A 13,795-nucleotide genomic window follows, 5' to 3' on the forward strand; every position below is an offset into this window, starting at 1 on the left:
ACAAGTAGGCAGAGAGGCAGGTAGAGAGAGAGAGGGGAAAGCAGGCTCCCTACTGAGCCGAGAGCCCGATGTGGGGCTCGATCCCAGGACCCTGAGATCATGACCTGAGCCGAAGGCAGAGGCTTTAATCACTAAGCCACCCAGGTGCCCCTCAAAGTTGAATCTTAATAAGTTACAAATAGTGAGCCATTAGACTAGAAAAGATCTGTACAGTTTTTTTTTAAAGATTTTATTTATTTATTTGACAGACAGAGATCACAAGCAGGCAGAGAGGCAGGCAGAGAGAGAGGAGGAAGCAGGCTCCCCGCTGAGCAGAGAGCCCCATGCGGGGCTCGATCCCAGGACCCCGAGACCATGACCCGAGCTGAAGGCAGCGGCTTAACCCACTGAGCCACCCAGGCGCCCCAGATCTGTACATTTTTATGATAGAATATAAACATAACCCTCATTGCCTCATTAAAGGCAAGATTATTGTTTCGATGTTATTCCCCAGATTGGGGATAACATTTTGAATTTTCAGTATTTTTTGCTGCTACTTCTAGTATATGAGCATGTTATTCCAGAACTTTCTTCCTATCCACCATTCAGATCTCAGCTTGAACTTGACTTCTTTAGGGAAGCCTTCTTTGTTCTCCCCTACTCCCAGATTAGGTTAGCCCCTGCATTTTTCCTCACATACATCACACTTGGAATTATTTGTACCATGTCTGTCTTATGTTAAAATAAAATCTATAGACATCTTCTGAAATGTAAGGTTATTTTGAGAAAGCAGCATGCATACAATGAATTGGAATCTTGATAATTTTAAGTATAGTGGGCCAATAAATGGGTAGGTTGAAATAATATCTTAGTTTGCATCATTTTTATCCTTCCTTATAGGTCTTATACATCTAGGCTCTCCAGTTCCTTATTATGCAGTAGAAGCAGAGAATAAACTGTTGATGATTTACTTTGATTTTATTTAAAATAAAACATCACATTATTTTAATTTTCTTAATCATGCTGTGATGTAGCTGTTATCCTGTTTTACAGATAGGATCCTTGATGTTTAAGTTTCTTGGGTAAGAAACTTACCCAAGATCGTGTAACAGGTTCCAGGTCTAGTCATGTCTGATTCTAGTGCCCATTTGAAACTGGTTGATTGTGAAGTCTTTTTGGATTTTAAAATTAACTGTACAGAATTACCTTGTTAAAATATAAGACGGCCCTATGGATGTCTCTGGGTTTATATTTTGTTTTTTAATGTAGTTCTCTTCTGTAAGATGGGACTTCAGAGAAGTGTTTCTGATGTTGGAGATAAAATTTTCTGGACACAACAGTTACAAGACTTTTATACTAGTTTGTGGAAAGATAACATAAAACTTGCTATCCAAGGAATAACTTAACTGTCAAGGATGCTAATAGTTAATTTCAATCAAGGGAAGGAACAGCCAGTCTTTATGTTCTCAGACTTCATTATTATCAAATTGGATTTAAGCATCTCATTTTTTTGTCACTGGAATCCATATCAACAACAGTGTTTTGGAACTTGCCATTTTTTCTAAGAGGAGGGAGGGAGGGGCAGGGGGAGAGGAAGAGAGAGAATCTTAAGCAGGCTCCATGCCAAGTGTGGAGCTGGATGCGGGACTCAGTCTCATAGCCCTGAGATCATGACCTGAGCCAAAATCGGGAGTCAAATGCTTAACCAACTGAGCCGCCCAGGTGCCCCATGGGACTTAAGAACATTTTTATAAAAGAGGCAAATTAAACAATGGAGACAATGTATTATTGAAAGTACATTTTTATTTCAATATCTTCATGAGCTAGGCAGACTTCTTGTGCTAGACTCAAAGGCTTCCTTTCACCTTTTTATGATACCCCAATCTTAGACTTACAACTTATTGTCTGTATTCATCTTTTCTCACCAGTACTTTTCTTCCTTTATAATTCATTTAGTTTCCATTTTTCTGGTAGGTAAGTAGAGGTAGTAACTATTATTTTATCAAAAGTTAACATTTTCCTTTCCTCTTCTACCTATTACAGTACTAAAGTTCTAAGTCTTTTTCTTCTCTTACTCTCCCCTAGGTTGCTGTTCATACTTCTAGGGCTTTATATAGATGATTTTTATATAGATATATTCAGTCTTTATATAGATGATTCCCAAATTCTCTTCTGTGCTCTACACTGCCTCTTGGACATCTTCACTTTGTAATTTCGCAGGCACATCAAAGTCATCATAACCTCCTTCTCCTCCAGCATTACTTATCACAGTGCCTGGCATCACCATCCTGCTGCTGAAACAAAAGCCTGGGAGTCATTTTTTTAAAAATTTAATTTAATTTTTTTTCAATATTCCAAAATTCACTGTTTATGCACCACACCCAGTGCTCCATGCAATACGTGCCCTCCATAATACCCACCACCAGGCTCACCCAACCCCCCACCCCCTTCCCTCCAAAACCCTCCGTTTGCTTCTCAGAGTCCACAGTCTCTCATGGTTTGTGTCCCCCTGCAGTTTCCCCCAGCTCGCTTCTCTCCATCTCCCAATGTCCTCCATGTTATTCCTTATGCTCCATAAGTAAGTGAAACCATATGATAATTGACTCTGCTTGACTTATTTCACTCAACATAATCTCTTCCAGTCCTGTCCATGTTGATACAAAAGTTGGGTATTCATCCTTTCTGATGGACACATAATGCTCCATTGTATATATGGACCACATCTTCTTTATCCATTCGTCCGTGGAAGGACATCTTGGTTCTTTCAACAGTTTGGCAACTGTGGCCATTGTTTCTATGAACATTGGGGGTACAGATGGCTCTTCTTTTCACTACATCTGTATCTTTGGGGTAAATACCCAGTAGTGCAATTGCAGGGTCATAGGGTAGCTCTATTTTTAAATTCTTAAGGAATCTCCACACTGTTTTCCAAAGTGGCTGCACCAACTTGCATTCCCACCAACAGTGTAAGAGGGTTCCCCTTTTTCCCCATCCTCTCCAACACTTGCTGTTTACTGTCTTGTTAATTTTGGCCATTCTGACTGGTATAAGGTGGACTCTCAATGTGGTTTTGAGTTGAATCTCCCTGATGGCTAATGATGATGAACATTTTTTCATGTGTCTGTTAGCCATTTGTATGTCTTCTTTGGAGAAGTGTCTGTTCATGTCTTCTGCCCATTTTTTGATGTGATTATCTGTTTTGTGTGTGTTGAGTTTGAGGAGTTCTTTATAGATCTTGGATATCAGCCCTTTGTAGTGTCATTTGTGAATATCTTCCTGTGAGTCATTTTTAACTTCTTTCTTAGCCATTTTATCTAATCAGTCGTCAAGTCCTGTTGAATCGATTCTCAGGTTAAGTATTTCTTAAGTTGGTACATTTTTTCCCATTCCTCTGCCACCCTTTTGATTCAGCTCACAATCTGCTCTTGCTTGAACTGCTGTAGCAGGTTTTTAATTGGCCTTCTTATAATACTTTTGATATCAACTGATCTTTTAAAAAGTGTTAATTTTAGAGTCATCAGTCAGATGATGTCATGCCTCTGCTTGAAATCTTTTAGTAATTTCCCATTGCTCCGTGGATAAAGTCCAAAATCATAAACATAATTTAAAAGATCCTGCAGGATCTGATCTACAGCACCAAATTTGATATGGTTGAGACCCAGCAGTTCTTAGGAGGAGCTCACTGTATACATAAGTTTAGTGTAACATCCGTCATCTGTAACATATTGATAACCCTTGTCTCTTACACCTGTTTTAGAAGAAATTTTCACTGCTGGAAATAAGGTTTTGACCATGTGATAAATATAAAGCTTTATTTCTAGAAATAATATATGAAGAAAGTTCATATCCACAGAGATTTGCAAAGGTTATTTTGTTTTTAAACCTTTTAGAAGGCACTAAAACAGCCATATGTAAGTTTAAAAAGATTTAAAAAGCTTTCCTCACAAACATTACCCATATAGTGTTAAAAATAGAGTGTCTTCTAAATGGTTTATATAATATTTGTTTGTAAGTTAAAAAGCATACTAAGTAAAAGTAAGACCTACTGCCCAACTTGAATATAAAACGTTTTTCAGTGAGATTGAAGCTGTGTGTGAGCCCCTCTCCTGTCACATCCATATACCACCTCACATAGTTAATCATAATCATTGGTTTTATATTTAACAATTCCTTACCTTATAATTTTACTATATGTTTGTTTTTCTGAAAAAATGGCATTTGGTTAGTTAGCTTTTAAAACAGCTTTGTTGAGGTATAGTTGACATATAATGAAGTGTACATATTTAAAGCATATGATTTGATATGTTTTGATATATGTGTACACCTTTGTAACCATGACCATAACCAAGGTAATAATGAACCTATCCATCATTCCCAAAAGTTTCCTCATGCCCCTCTATAATTCCTCCCATCTTCCGTTCCCAAGAAACTACCCCTTTTTTGGCTGGCTTCTTTCACTTAGCATAAATCATTTCAAGATTCATTCATGTTGTTCCGTGTATCAGTTATTGGTTCTATTTTAGTGCCAGTAGTATTTTGTCGTATAATTACACCAACCTTTATTTACGCATTCATCCTTTGGTGGATATTTTGTATGTTTCTTATTTGGGGCTATAAATAAAGCTGCTATGAACATTTCTGTATAAATCTCATGGGCTAAGCTTTCCTTTTTTTAGGAGGGAGTGGTAAATGCTTGGAAGTGAATGACTTGGTCATTTAGTAGGTACATATTCAACATTTTAAGAGATGGCCAGTTGTTTCTTAACATGAATATACTGTTTTATATTCTTATCAGCCATGTGTCCTTCCTAATACATAGTATAGTCTTAAATTTCAGTTGTGCAGATACATGTGTATTGATACCTCATTGTGGTTTTAATTCACATTTCTGCAGCGACTAATGATACTAAGCATTTTTATGTGTTTGGTAGCACATGAAGCTTGATGAAGTGTTCTTCAGATCTTTTGCCCATTTAAAAAATTAGAGAATTTAAATAAGAAAAATAATAAAATTTAAATAATAATAAATTTATTACTGAATTTTGAGAGGTCTTCCTATACTTAGGATACAAGTTATTTTTCAGTGAGAATTCTTTTTTTTTATTGAAGCATAAATGACATGCAATATCCTCTTAGTTTCAGGTGTACATCATAGTGTTTCAATATTTTTATACGTTATGAAATGATCCCCATCAAGTCTAGTTACCATCTGTCACCATACAAAGTTATTATAATATTACCGACTACATTCCTTATGCTGTACATTACATCCCTATGGCTTATTTATTTTATAACTGGAAGTTTATATCTCTTAATCCCCTTTACCTATTGTACTCCCCTCCCCCCACAAGTTCTTGATCAGATATGTGGTTTGCAAATATTTTCTCCAAGCCTATTACTTGTCCTTTTGAAAGAAGAGAAATTACTAATTCTGAAAAATTCCTGTTTATTATTTTTATGGAATATGATTTTAGGGTTGTACCTAAGCAGTTGTCACCTAACCAAGTCACAAAAATTTCACCTGTATTTTCTTCTGGAAGTTTTATGGTTACAGATATTACATTTAAGTCTGTAAACCATTTGAGTTATTTTTTGTAATGGTGTGAGGTATGAAGTTTCAGAGTTTTTCTTTTTTTGCCTATGAATATTCAATTGTTCTAGTACCAGTGGTTGAAAAGACTGCCCTTTCTCCAATGAATTGCTTTTGCACCTTTGTCAAAAATCAGTTGACCATATTTGTATGGGTCTGTTTCTGGATGTTGCTGTGTTTCATTAATCTCTTTGTCTATCTTTATGCCAATACTATACATACTGTCTTGATTACCATAGCTTTATAATAAATCTTGAATTCAGGTAGTCTGGGTCCTCCAGTTTTGTTCTATTTTTCAGTCATTTGTTTATTTGTCTTTTGCATTTCTACATGAATCTTAGCATTAGCTTATGAATTATTACAAGAAAAAGCCTAGTGGGATTTTGATTGGGATTACAATGAATTGATCAGTCTGAAGAGAAATGACATTTTAAGAATATTGAGTCTTCTGATCCATGACCATATATGTCGTCCATTTATTGAGATCTCATTTAATTTCAGCAGTGTTTTGTGGTTTTAGTGGGCTTTACATAAATTATATCATCCTGTATTTATTCTTCTGTGCTTGCTTTTCTTAAAGCTTTTTTAAAAAAAATCATTCATTTTGAGGCATGTAGCTATCCTTAATTCATTTTCTTTTTTTCTTTTAAAGATTTTATTTATTTATTTGACAGAGATCACAAGTAGGCAGAGAGGCAGGCAGAGAGTCCAATGGCGGGGCTCGATCCCAGGACTCTGGGATCGTGACCTGAGCCGAAGGCAGAGGCTTTAACCCACTGAGCGACCCAGGCGCCCCTTTTCTTTTCTTTTTTTAAAAGATTTTAATTATTAATAAATAAATTTAATTATTTATTACTCCTCTGAGCAAGGAGTGCGTTGCGGGACTCAATTCCAGGACCCTGGGATCATGACCTAAGCCACCACTAATTCATTTTCATTGTTATATGCCACTCTACTATATAAATATGCCATAATTTATTTGTTTTTTACTGATGACTGTTCGGGTTGTTTCTAGCTTTTTTTTGCTATTTCAAATAATGTAGCTCTGGATATTCTTGTACGTGTGAGCTCGTGCATTAGGGCAACAGTTTACTAGGGATATAACATGCCTGTGAGTAGGCTACTGGTTTTTGTCTTTGCCAAATTGTTTTTCAATTTATATTACTATCACTGTATAAGTTTTTTTTTTTAAGTTTATTTATTTTTTAGTAATTTCTACACCCAGTGTGGGGCTTGAACTCACGGCCCCAAGATCAAGAATTGCCTGCTCGCTTGATTGAGCCAGCCAGGTGCCCCAGTATTGTATAGGTTTTTGTTACTCTGTGTCCTCACTAATTGGGGCTGTCAGACTTCTTAATTTTTGGTAAGTGGATGGGTATGAAATAGTGTTTCACTATAGTTTTAACATGCATTTTCTGAGTCTTAATGAGATTATCTTTTCATATTTTTTTCTTCTGTTAAATATCTATTCACCTCTTTTGCCTATTTTTCTTTTACATTGTCTTAATACTTTCTAGGAGTTGAAAAAAATATATTTTGGGGCACCTGAGTAGCTCAGTTGGTTTAAATAAAAAATTAAAAGGATACGTATTTTAGGTACTGGGTATATCTTTTTTTAGTTATATGTATTTCAGGTATCTTTTCCTAGTTCATGGCTTGTCTTCTTACATTCTTTTGGTATGTGTGTGTGTGTTTAAGATTTTATCCATTTATTTGAGTGGGGTGGAGAGAGAGAGAACATGAGCACTGGGAGAGGCAGAGGGAGAGAGACAAGCAAACTCCCTACTGAGCAGGGAGCCCTGTGCAGGGCTCAATCCCAGGAACGGGAGACTATGACCAGAACCAAAGTCAGATGCTCAACCAACTGAGCTACCCAGGTGCCCCCTTTTTTGGTGTTTTTTGATGAATAGAAGTTGTGAAGCAGCTCTAATATATTGAAGATTTGAAAAGCAGACTTGACCCAACTTATCAATAACACCTTTGAGCCCTAAATCCCATAGAAGCCTTTGTTTCAGATCCATTCTATGATTTACCTTTATAAATCTTTTTAAATGACTAACCAGTCACATTATCTTCTCTAGTTTTGGTTTTGGGTTGCAGAGGGTGAGGGGAGAACCGCACTTTCTTTAAGGATCCAAAAACAAGTTTACAAAACATGTTTTGAGATTTTTTCTGAAATTATTTTTTAGGCTGGACCAGAATACGGTCAAGGAATGAACCCCATTAGCCGCCTGGCTCAAATTCAACAGGCCAAAAAGGAAAAGGAGCCAGATTATGTTCTGCTTTCAGAAAGAGGAATGCCCCGACGTCGGGAGTTTGTAATGCAGGTATTTCTAACATTTATATTAGAAAAAAATTTTTGAAACACTGAAAAAAAAATTGGAAACACCCAGGTTGTAGTAGAGACATGGGGGACAGGCAGACTAGGAACTAATAACATTCCTTCCTTCTAGGCCCACCTACCAACTTGGTTGAAACATTCAAGTGTCAAGGACATGTTAGAATAGACAGTCTGGGTTTTTGAAGGGACTGTGAGTTCACACAGGTTATTGACCACGGAGTTTCTAGTGTAGAGTGCCTATCTCTAACTTATGTTACAGTTTCCAGCCAGAGGCTGTTAACGACTGGGAACAAGGATACAGACGGAATTAGAAACATCATTTAGGAGATAGATGTCGTAGATGGAATAGGGCCAAGAGCTTGAGCTTTTTTGGGTTATCTGGAAAATTAAGAAAAGAAAGCTGACTTCCTACCTAACTCTGGTGAGGACCGAGAGACTCAGAACCGCTGAGATTTAGGCCTCTAGAGATTAAGAGGTTGCAGATTGAGGTACAATGCCGAAAATACCCGCCTTTAAAATTCTGCCTGTTTATCTTCATTTGCCAACTTAAGCCCCAATATCGAAGAAACCTTAGATTCTTATTATGTAAATTTCAAACATATCCAGAGGTGGTTATATTTAATAGTAAACTGTAAACAATAATATAATGGACTAGCAGTGGCATATGAGGAGTATGACTAATATCCAAACACAACAATGAAGACTTTTTCTGCCACACTTGCTTCAGCTGTCAATTTTTCTTTCATCCTTCCCTCCCTTCCGTCTTTTCTTGAGGTATTTCAGAGCTAATATCTAGCCACATACCATTTCAGCTTACCTACTTAGTGTATATCATTAAAAAATATGGAAGTTTTCCTTTATGTTCTTACATTAGGCATGATTCATATTCATTAGAATCATCTAATACTCAGTCCATATTTAAATTCTCCTTATTGTCCCAAAACTTTTTATTATAATTGGCTTGTCAAAGAAACTTTTTCCAGTCAGACCCGTGGATCTCACCTTTAATGTAATCCAGTTAAAACCCACATATATCTATTAAGTGCTCACCATGTGGTGGACATTTTGGTAGTAACACGTAGTATATTTATTAACTTTTCATACATATCTTTATTTTTTTAAGATTTTATTTATTTATTTGAGAGCGAGAGAGAGAGAGAGAGAGTGCCTATGCACACAAGCCAGGGGAGGGGCAGAGAGGGAGGAGGAGGAAGAGGGAAAGAATCCCAGTCAGACTCTGTGCTGAGTGTGAAACCTGACACAGGGCTTGATCTCATGACCCAAGATCATGACCTAAGCTGAAACTAAGTGTCATCACTTAACCAACTGAGCCACCCAGGCACCCCCTTTTCATGCATTTCTTAATTTTACCTTCTTTCCCAATTTATAATCTCCACATTTCTTTATCTCACAGTACCCAGTATAGTATATGTACATAGCAGTACCTTAAGAAACCTTTGGTATATATTTGCTGCCTATCTGCCTGACTGAGAGCTAGTTGTTTGGCTTTGTTGGAGATGTAAACTTAACAATGCAGTCACAGATAAACCATGGTTGGGAACCTCAATATCCAAAAAGGGGGAACTGCTTCTATGACTACTAAACACATACTGTCTAGATGTCATTAGACCCAGAACAGTCTTATTTTAGTATTTTCACTTCATAAAACACTTTACCATTTTTCCTTTTACATGTTTAGGAGAATTCTAGAATATATTTTTTGAACTCCGATAGAGGAAAAAAAGGGGAAAGGGGAAAAAAAATCACCTAAAATTTAGACCTATATTAGGAATAAAAACTGGCTTTGAGTTTATTAAACAATTTTTTTTCCCTGCAGAGTATATTGAGTACCCCTTCTGAAAAAGGAATTTAGAATATCTTAGACCAGCTTCCATTTTATGGGTATTCATAAACATTCTAGTCAAATGGGAACATTTGGCAGTGCTTTTAAATGTTTTCACACTGAATTCATATTGCTTTCCCCTTCTGGAATCCCCAGTGGATTCATTATAGTATTGCAGCAAGTTTATCAAAGTAAAGGCTTTTGTATAAACTACTTAAGCAATGTTATCATTTGTTATAACTGAATGTGGAAGTAAAAATATCTAGAGGTAATATAATATGCTCATATTTATCTATCACTATGAAAAATAAAGATAAGTTTGTATGTTATAAAGTAGATGCAGTTACTTGTATTGATTACCAGGCAAAGAAAAATCTCTGATAAGATTATTTGGATATTTATTTCCAGAGCATATTTCTTAAAGCTTTTTTTTTTTTTAGAAAGATTTTTATATTTTATATCTTAATTTTTTAAGAGAAAATAATGACAACTAAATTAAATGTATATGACATATACACATTGTGTATAGCACATCCTATTGAGTTAATTTTTCTTACCTGTGATTAAAATCTCAGGTTTTTAAAATATAAAGCAAATTTCATCAGTTTTATTTGTGACTCACTGAAAGATAATGAATTGTGTTTGGTGTATGCTATTTTAGAGTTTTTTTTTTAGTTTTTTGAGGACTTGATTTAAGTGATTTGTTTAAATGTAAAAATCTGGCAGTCTTAAAGTTACTGCTTAGCAAAATAATTGAACTTCTTTGCAGACAAATTAATATTTTAGTGTAAAAATATTTGTAATGGGAGCGCCTGGGTGGCTCAGTGGGTTAAGCCGCTGCCTTCGGCTTAGGTCATGATCTCAGGGTCCTGGGATCGAGTCCCGCATAGGGCTCTCTGCTCAGCAGGGAGCCTGCTTCCCTTCCTTTCTCTCTGCCTGCCTCTCTGCCTACTTGTGATCTCTCTCTGTCAAATAAATAAATAAAATCTTAAAAAAATATATATTTGTAATGGTTAAAAATTTTTTGAGTTTTCTAGAAAGATGACTTACAAAGTTTACTTATATACTTAATTGCTTTTATAATGTTGTGATTTTTCTTTTTTTTTGAGTGACCACTGTGTTTGTTAGGGAATCAAAGTCCTTCAGCACACTCACCTTTTCCAGTAGTAACAAATAAGTCTGGGATAACTACCTGCAAACTGTTGAGTCATGCCATTATAAAAACTTGTGTGAAGTGAGGGGTGAGTGAATGGCAAAAATGAATCTGGAAGCACCTTTTCTAACAGTCCTGAAGGTGTCAGAGTAGGTCAGATGGGAAGCTGGCAGATTCAGATCCAATGTGAATGCTGAGATGGGAACAGCATTCCCCAAGAGCAGGAGACGGGAGTCAGAGTATAAGGCCTGGGTGGAGAAATGTGATTTAGAGATGAAGCAGCAAAAGATTTGAATGTGAGTGAGTGAGGGGTATGTAGCATGAAAAAACCAGATGATACATTTTTTTGTTGCTCGGTGATCTTGCTTCCATTTATTTTGGCAGGTCTTTTGACCCTCAGAGCAGTAGAGGAAGCTTCTGACGTAGCTAGCCTAATCTGTTAGCTTGCAAGCATTCCAGCAACAACACAGGGCCTGGTGAAGCTGGGGAAGCAGAGCAAACACTGGGAAAAATAACAGGTATCAGAGGCCTGGCTTTAGCTGGGGACTCAAACGCATTATAGCTAGGGCCTGCTGTGTTCAGGGCAGGGCAGGCCAGCACAGATACAGCTCACGTGTGTTCATTCAGCTCCAGGGAACCACTGTGGACCGCACAAGTGCTTCTGGGTGAGGTCTGTAGAATCTGGCTGAGTTGTCATAATGTGATGGTTTCTAGTTTTAGAAGAAAAAGCAATGAAGCATTTCAGAGACATGGTGCAGATTTGAACTGTGACATTTGTGATAGTTGTTACAGAAATTCTATAATAAATACATTTTCAGTGTTTCGTATACTACAAGAACTAGGTCATTTAGTTCATCTTTACTAAAATTCTATTAAAAGAGTATAATTTCTTTGTCATATAATTTGCACATTGTTTATATTTAAGGTTTTTTTTTTTTTTCTAACCACTGTGTTAGAAGTACTTTGTTCACTGAATCTTAAAAGTAGTGATAGAAATGGTAACACGGAACCTGAATACTGTGTAAGAATAAGTGGCAAACAGTACACAAGTCTGGTTACCAGATGGGAATTGGTATGTTCTGAGACAAATGAAATAGCCAATTATGCTTTCACCCAAAAGCCAGAAAACTGCGGGTAGAAGTATCATGCTTTATATCTGAAAACTAAATTTAGTTGTACTACATACTAATTCATTGCTAGTACACAGTATATTATAATTGTAAAATTTTATTAAAGTGGCATGAAGCTATTGAAGCTAATTTTTTTCTAAACAAAGCACAGTGACATCTGGTCAAACAATCCAAATTTTCATATATAGATTGCCTGTTCAGCTCTCTTGCTTATTTTTGTATGGTTTAAAAAAAAAATAACATAGAGGCATTCACTATATATTCTGGAATGTGAGTCATTTTCAGTTACATGACATTTCAAATATCTTTCCTTGTGTTGTGACTCTCCTTTTTTCCCCCCGATTTTAGTGATGCTCTTGAGGAACAGAAGTAATTAATTTTAATGCTGCCAAATTCCTCCTCAAAAAGATCTTGGTTGGTCTTAGCACTTTGTATTTCCATGTAAATTTTGGAATCAGCTTGTCAAATATTGTAAAAACATGTGTGGAATTTTGATGAAAATTAATTGAATTTTCAGGTCACGTTGAAGAGAATTGGTATCATAATGATTTTCAGTGCATGAATATGGCATATCTCTATTTATTAGGTTTATCTTAATTTTTCTTGGTGCTTATTATTTTCTGTATAAAGTTCTTAAACATCATAGGTATTTGATTTGCATTTAATAACTTTTATAATTTCCTACTTGATTGTTCATGGGATATAAAAATGCAGTTGGCTTTTGTATACTACTATTTACATAGAAAACTTAGCACTCATAAATTCTTATAATTTATCTGTAGATATTCTTGGATTTCCTATGTAAATAACATATCTCCAGATAATGACGGTTTGTTTTTATACTTCTAATTCTATACCATATTTTTTCTTGCCTTATTGTTCTGTCTAGGATTTGTAATAAAATGTTAAATGCTAGAAGGCATCCTTGTCTTGTTTCTAATTTCAGAATTTCAACGTTAAGTATAACATTTGCTGAGGTTTGCTATAGGTTTTTTACAAAATGCCCTTTATCATATTTAGGAAGTTCCCTTTTTTCCCTAGTTTACTAAGAATTTTTATTATGAATGGATGTTGAGTTTTATCAAATGCTTTTGCTCCATTTATTATGATGACCGTATGTTTTGTCTTCTCAACCTATTAATATAGCAGATTCTGTTGACAGATTTTGTTTGACTTTCAAATGTTAGACCAATCTTAAATTTCTGTGATAAACCTAACTTCGTCATGATTTTTCTTTCTCTATATTGCTTTGTTCAGTTTAGTCTTATATAGTTTAGCAGTTATATTCATGAATGAAATTGGTCTGTAAAATTTTTTCTTATACTGTTCTTGTTGGATTTTGGAATCAAAGTGATACCTCACTGAATAATTGGGGACTGATATCTCTTTTTCTATTCTTAGATGAATTTTTGTAAGACTAACATTATTCTTCCTTAAATATTAGGTAGAACTTGCTGGAGGAGCTCTCTGGAGTTTTCTTTGTGGAAATGCTTTTAATTACTGTTTTGTTTTGTTTTTTTTTTTTTAATGGTTATAGAGCTATACAGTTCGGGGTTTATTCTATGCCAGTTTTGGTAATTTGTATTGTTGAGGAATTTTTCCACTTTATTTAAATATTCAAAAATTTTTAGCTGAAATATTCAATATCCCTTGTTATTTTTTAAAGATTTTATTTATTTGACAGGGAGAGAGAGAGAGCATAAGCAGGGGGATCAGGAGAGGGAGAAGCAGACTCCCCACTGAACAGAGAGCCATGTGG

The 13,795-nt window shown here is 35.6% G+C and overlaps 1 protein-coding gene across 2 annotated transcripts in view; it reads left to right on the top strand.

Annotated features, from left to right (window-relative positions):
• Positions 1 to 13,795, top strand: part of LOC111156774 (staufen double-stranded RNA binding protein 2) — a 318,514-nt gene that overhangs the window by 130,905 nt on the left and 173,814 nt on the right. For both annotated transcript variants that reach the window (XM_022517840.1, XM_022517841.1), the window contains one exon: positions 7,759 to 7,896. In XM_022517840.1, the coding sequence (XP_022373548.1) occupies positions 7,759 to 7,896 (138 nt within the window). The remainder of the gene's footprint in view (positions 1 to 7,758; positions 7,897 to 13,795) is intronic.

The sequence above is a fragment of the Enhydra lutris genome, unplaced genomic scaffold (genome assembly GCF_002288905.1).
Source record: "Enhydra lutris kenyoni isolate GAN:26980312 unplaced genomic scaffold, ASM228890v2 scaffoldscaffold49, whole genome shotgun sequence".
Taxonomy (NCBI): Eukaryota; Metazoa; Chordata; class Mammalia; order Carnivora; family Mustelidae; genus Enhydra; species Enhydra lutris.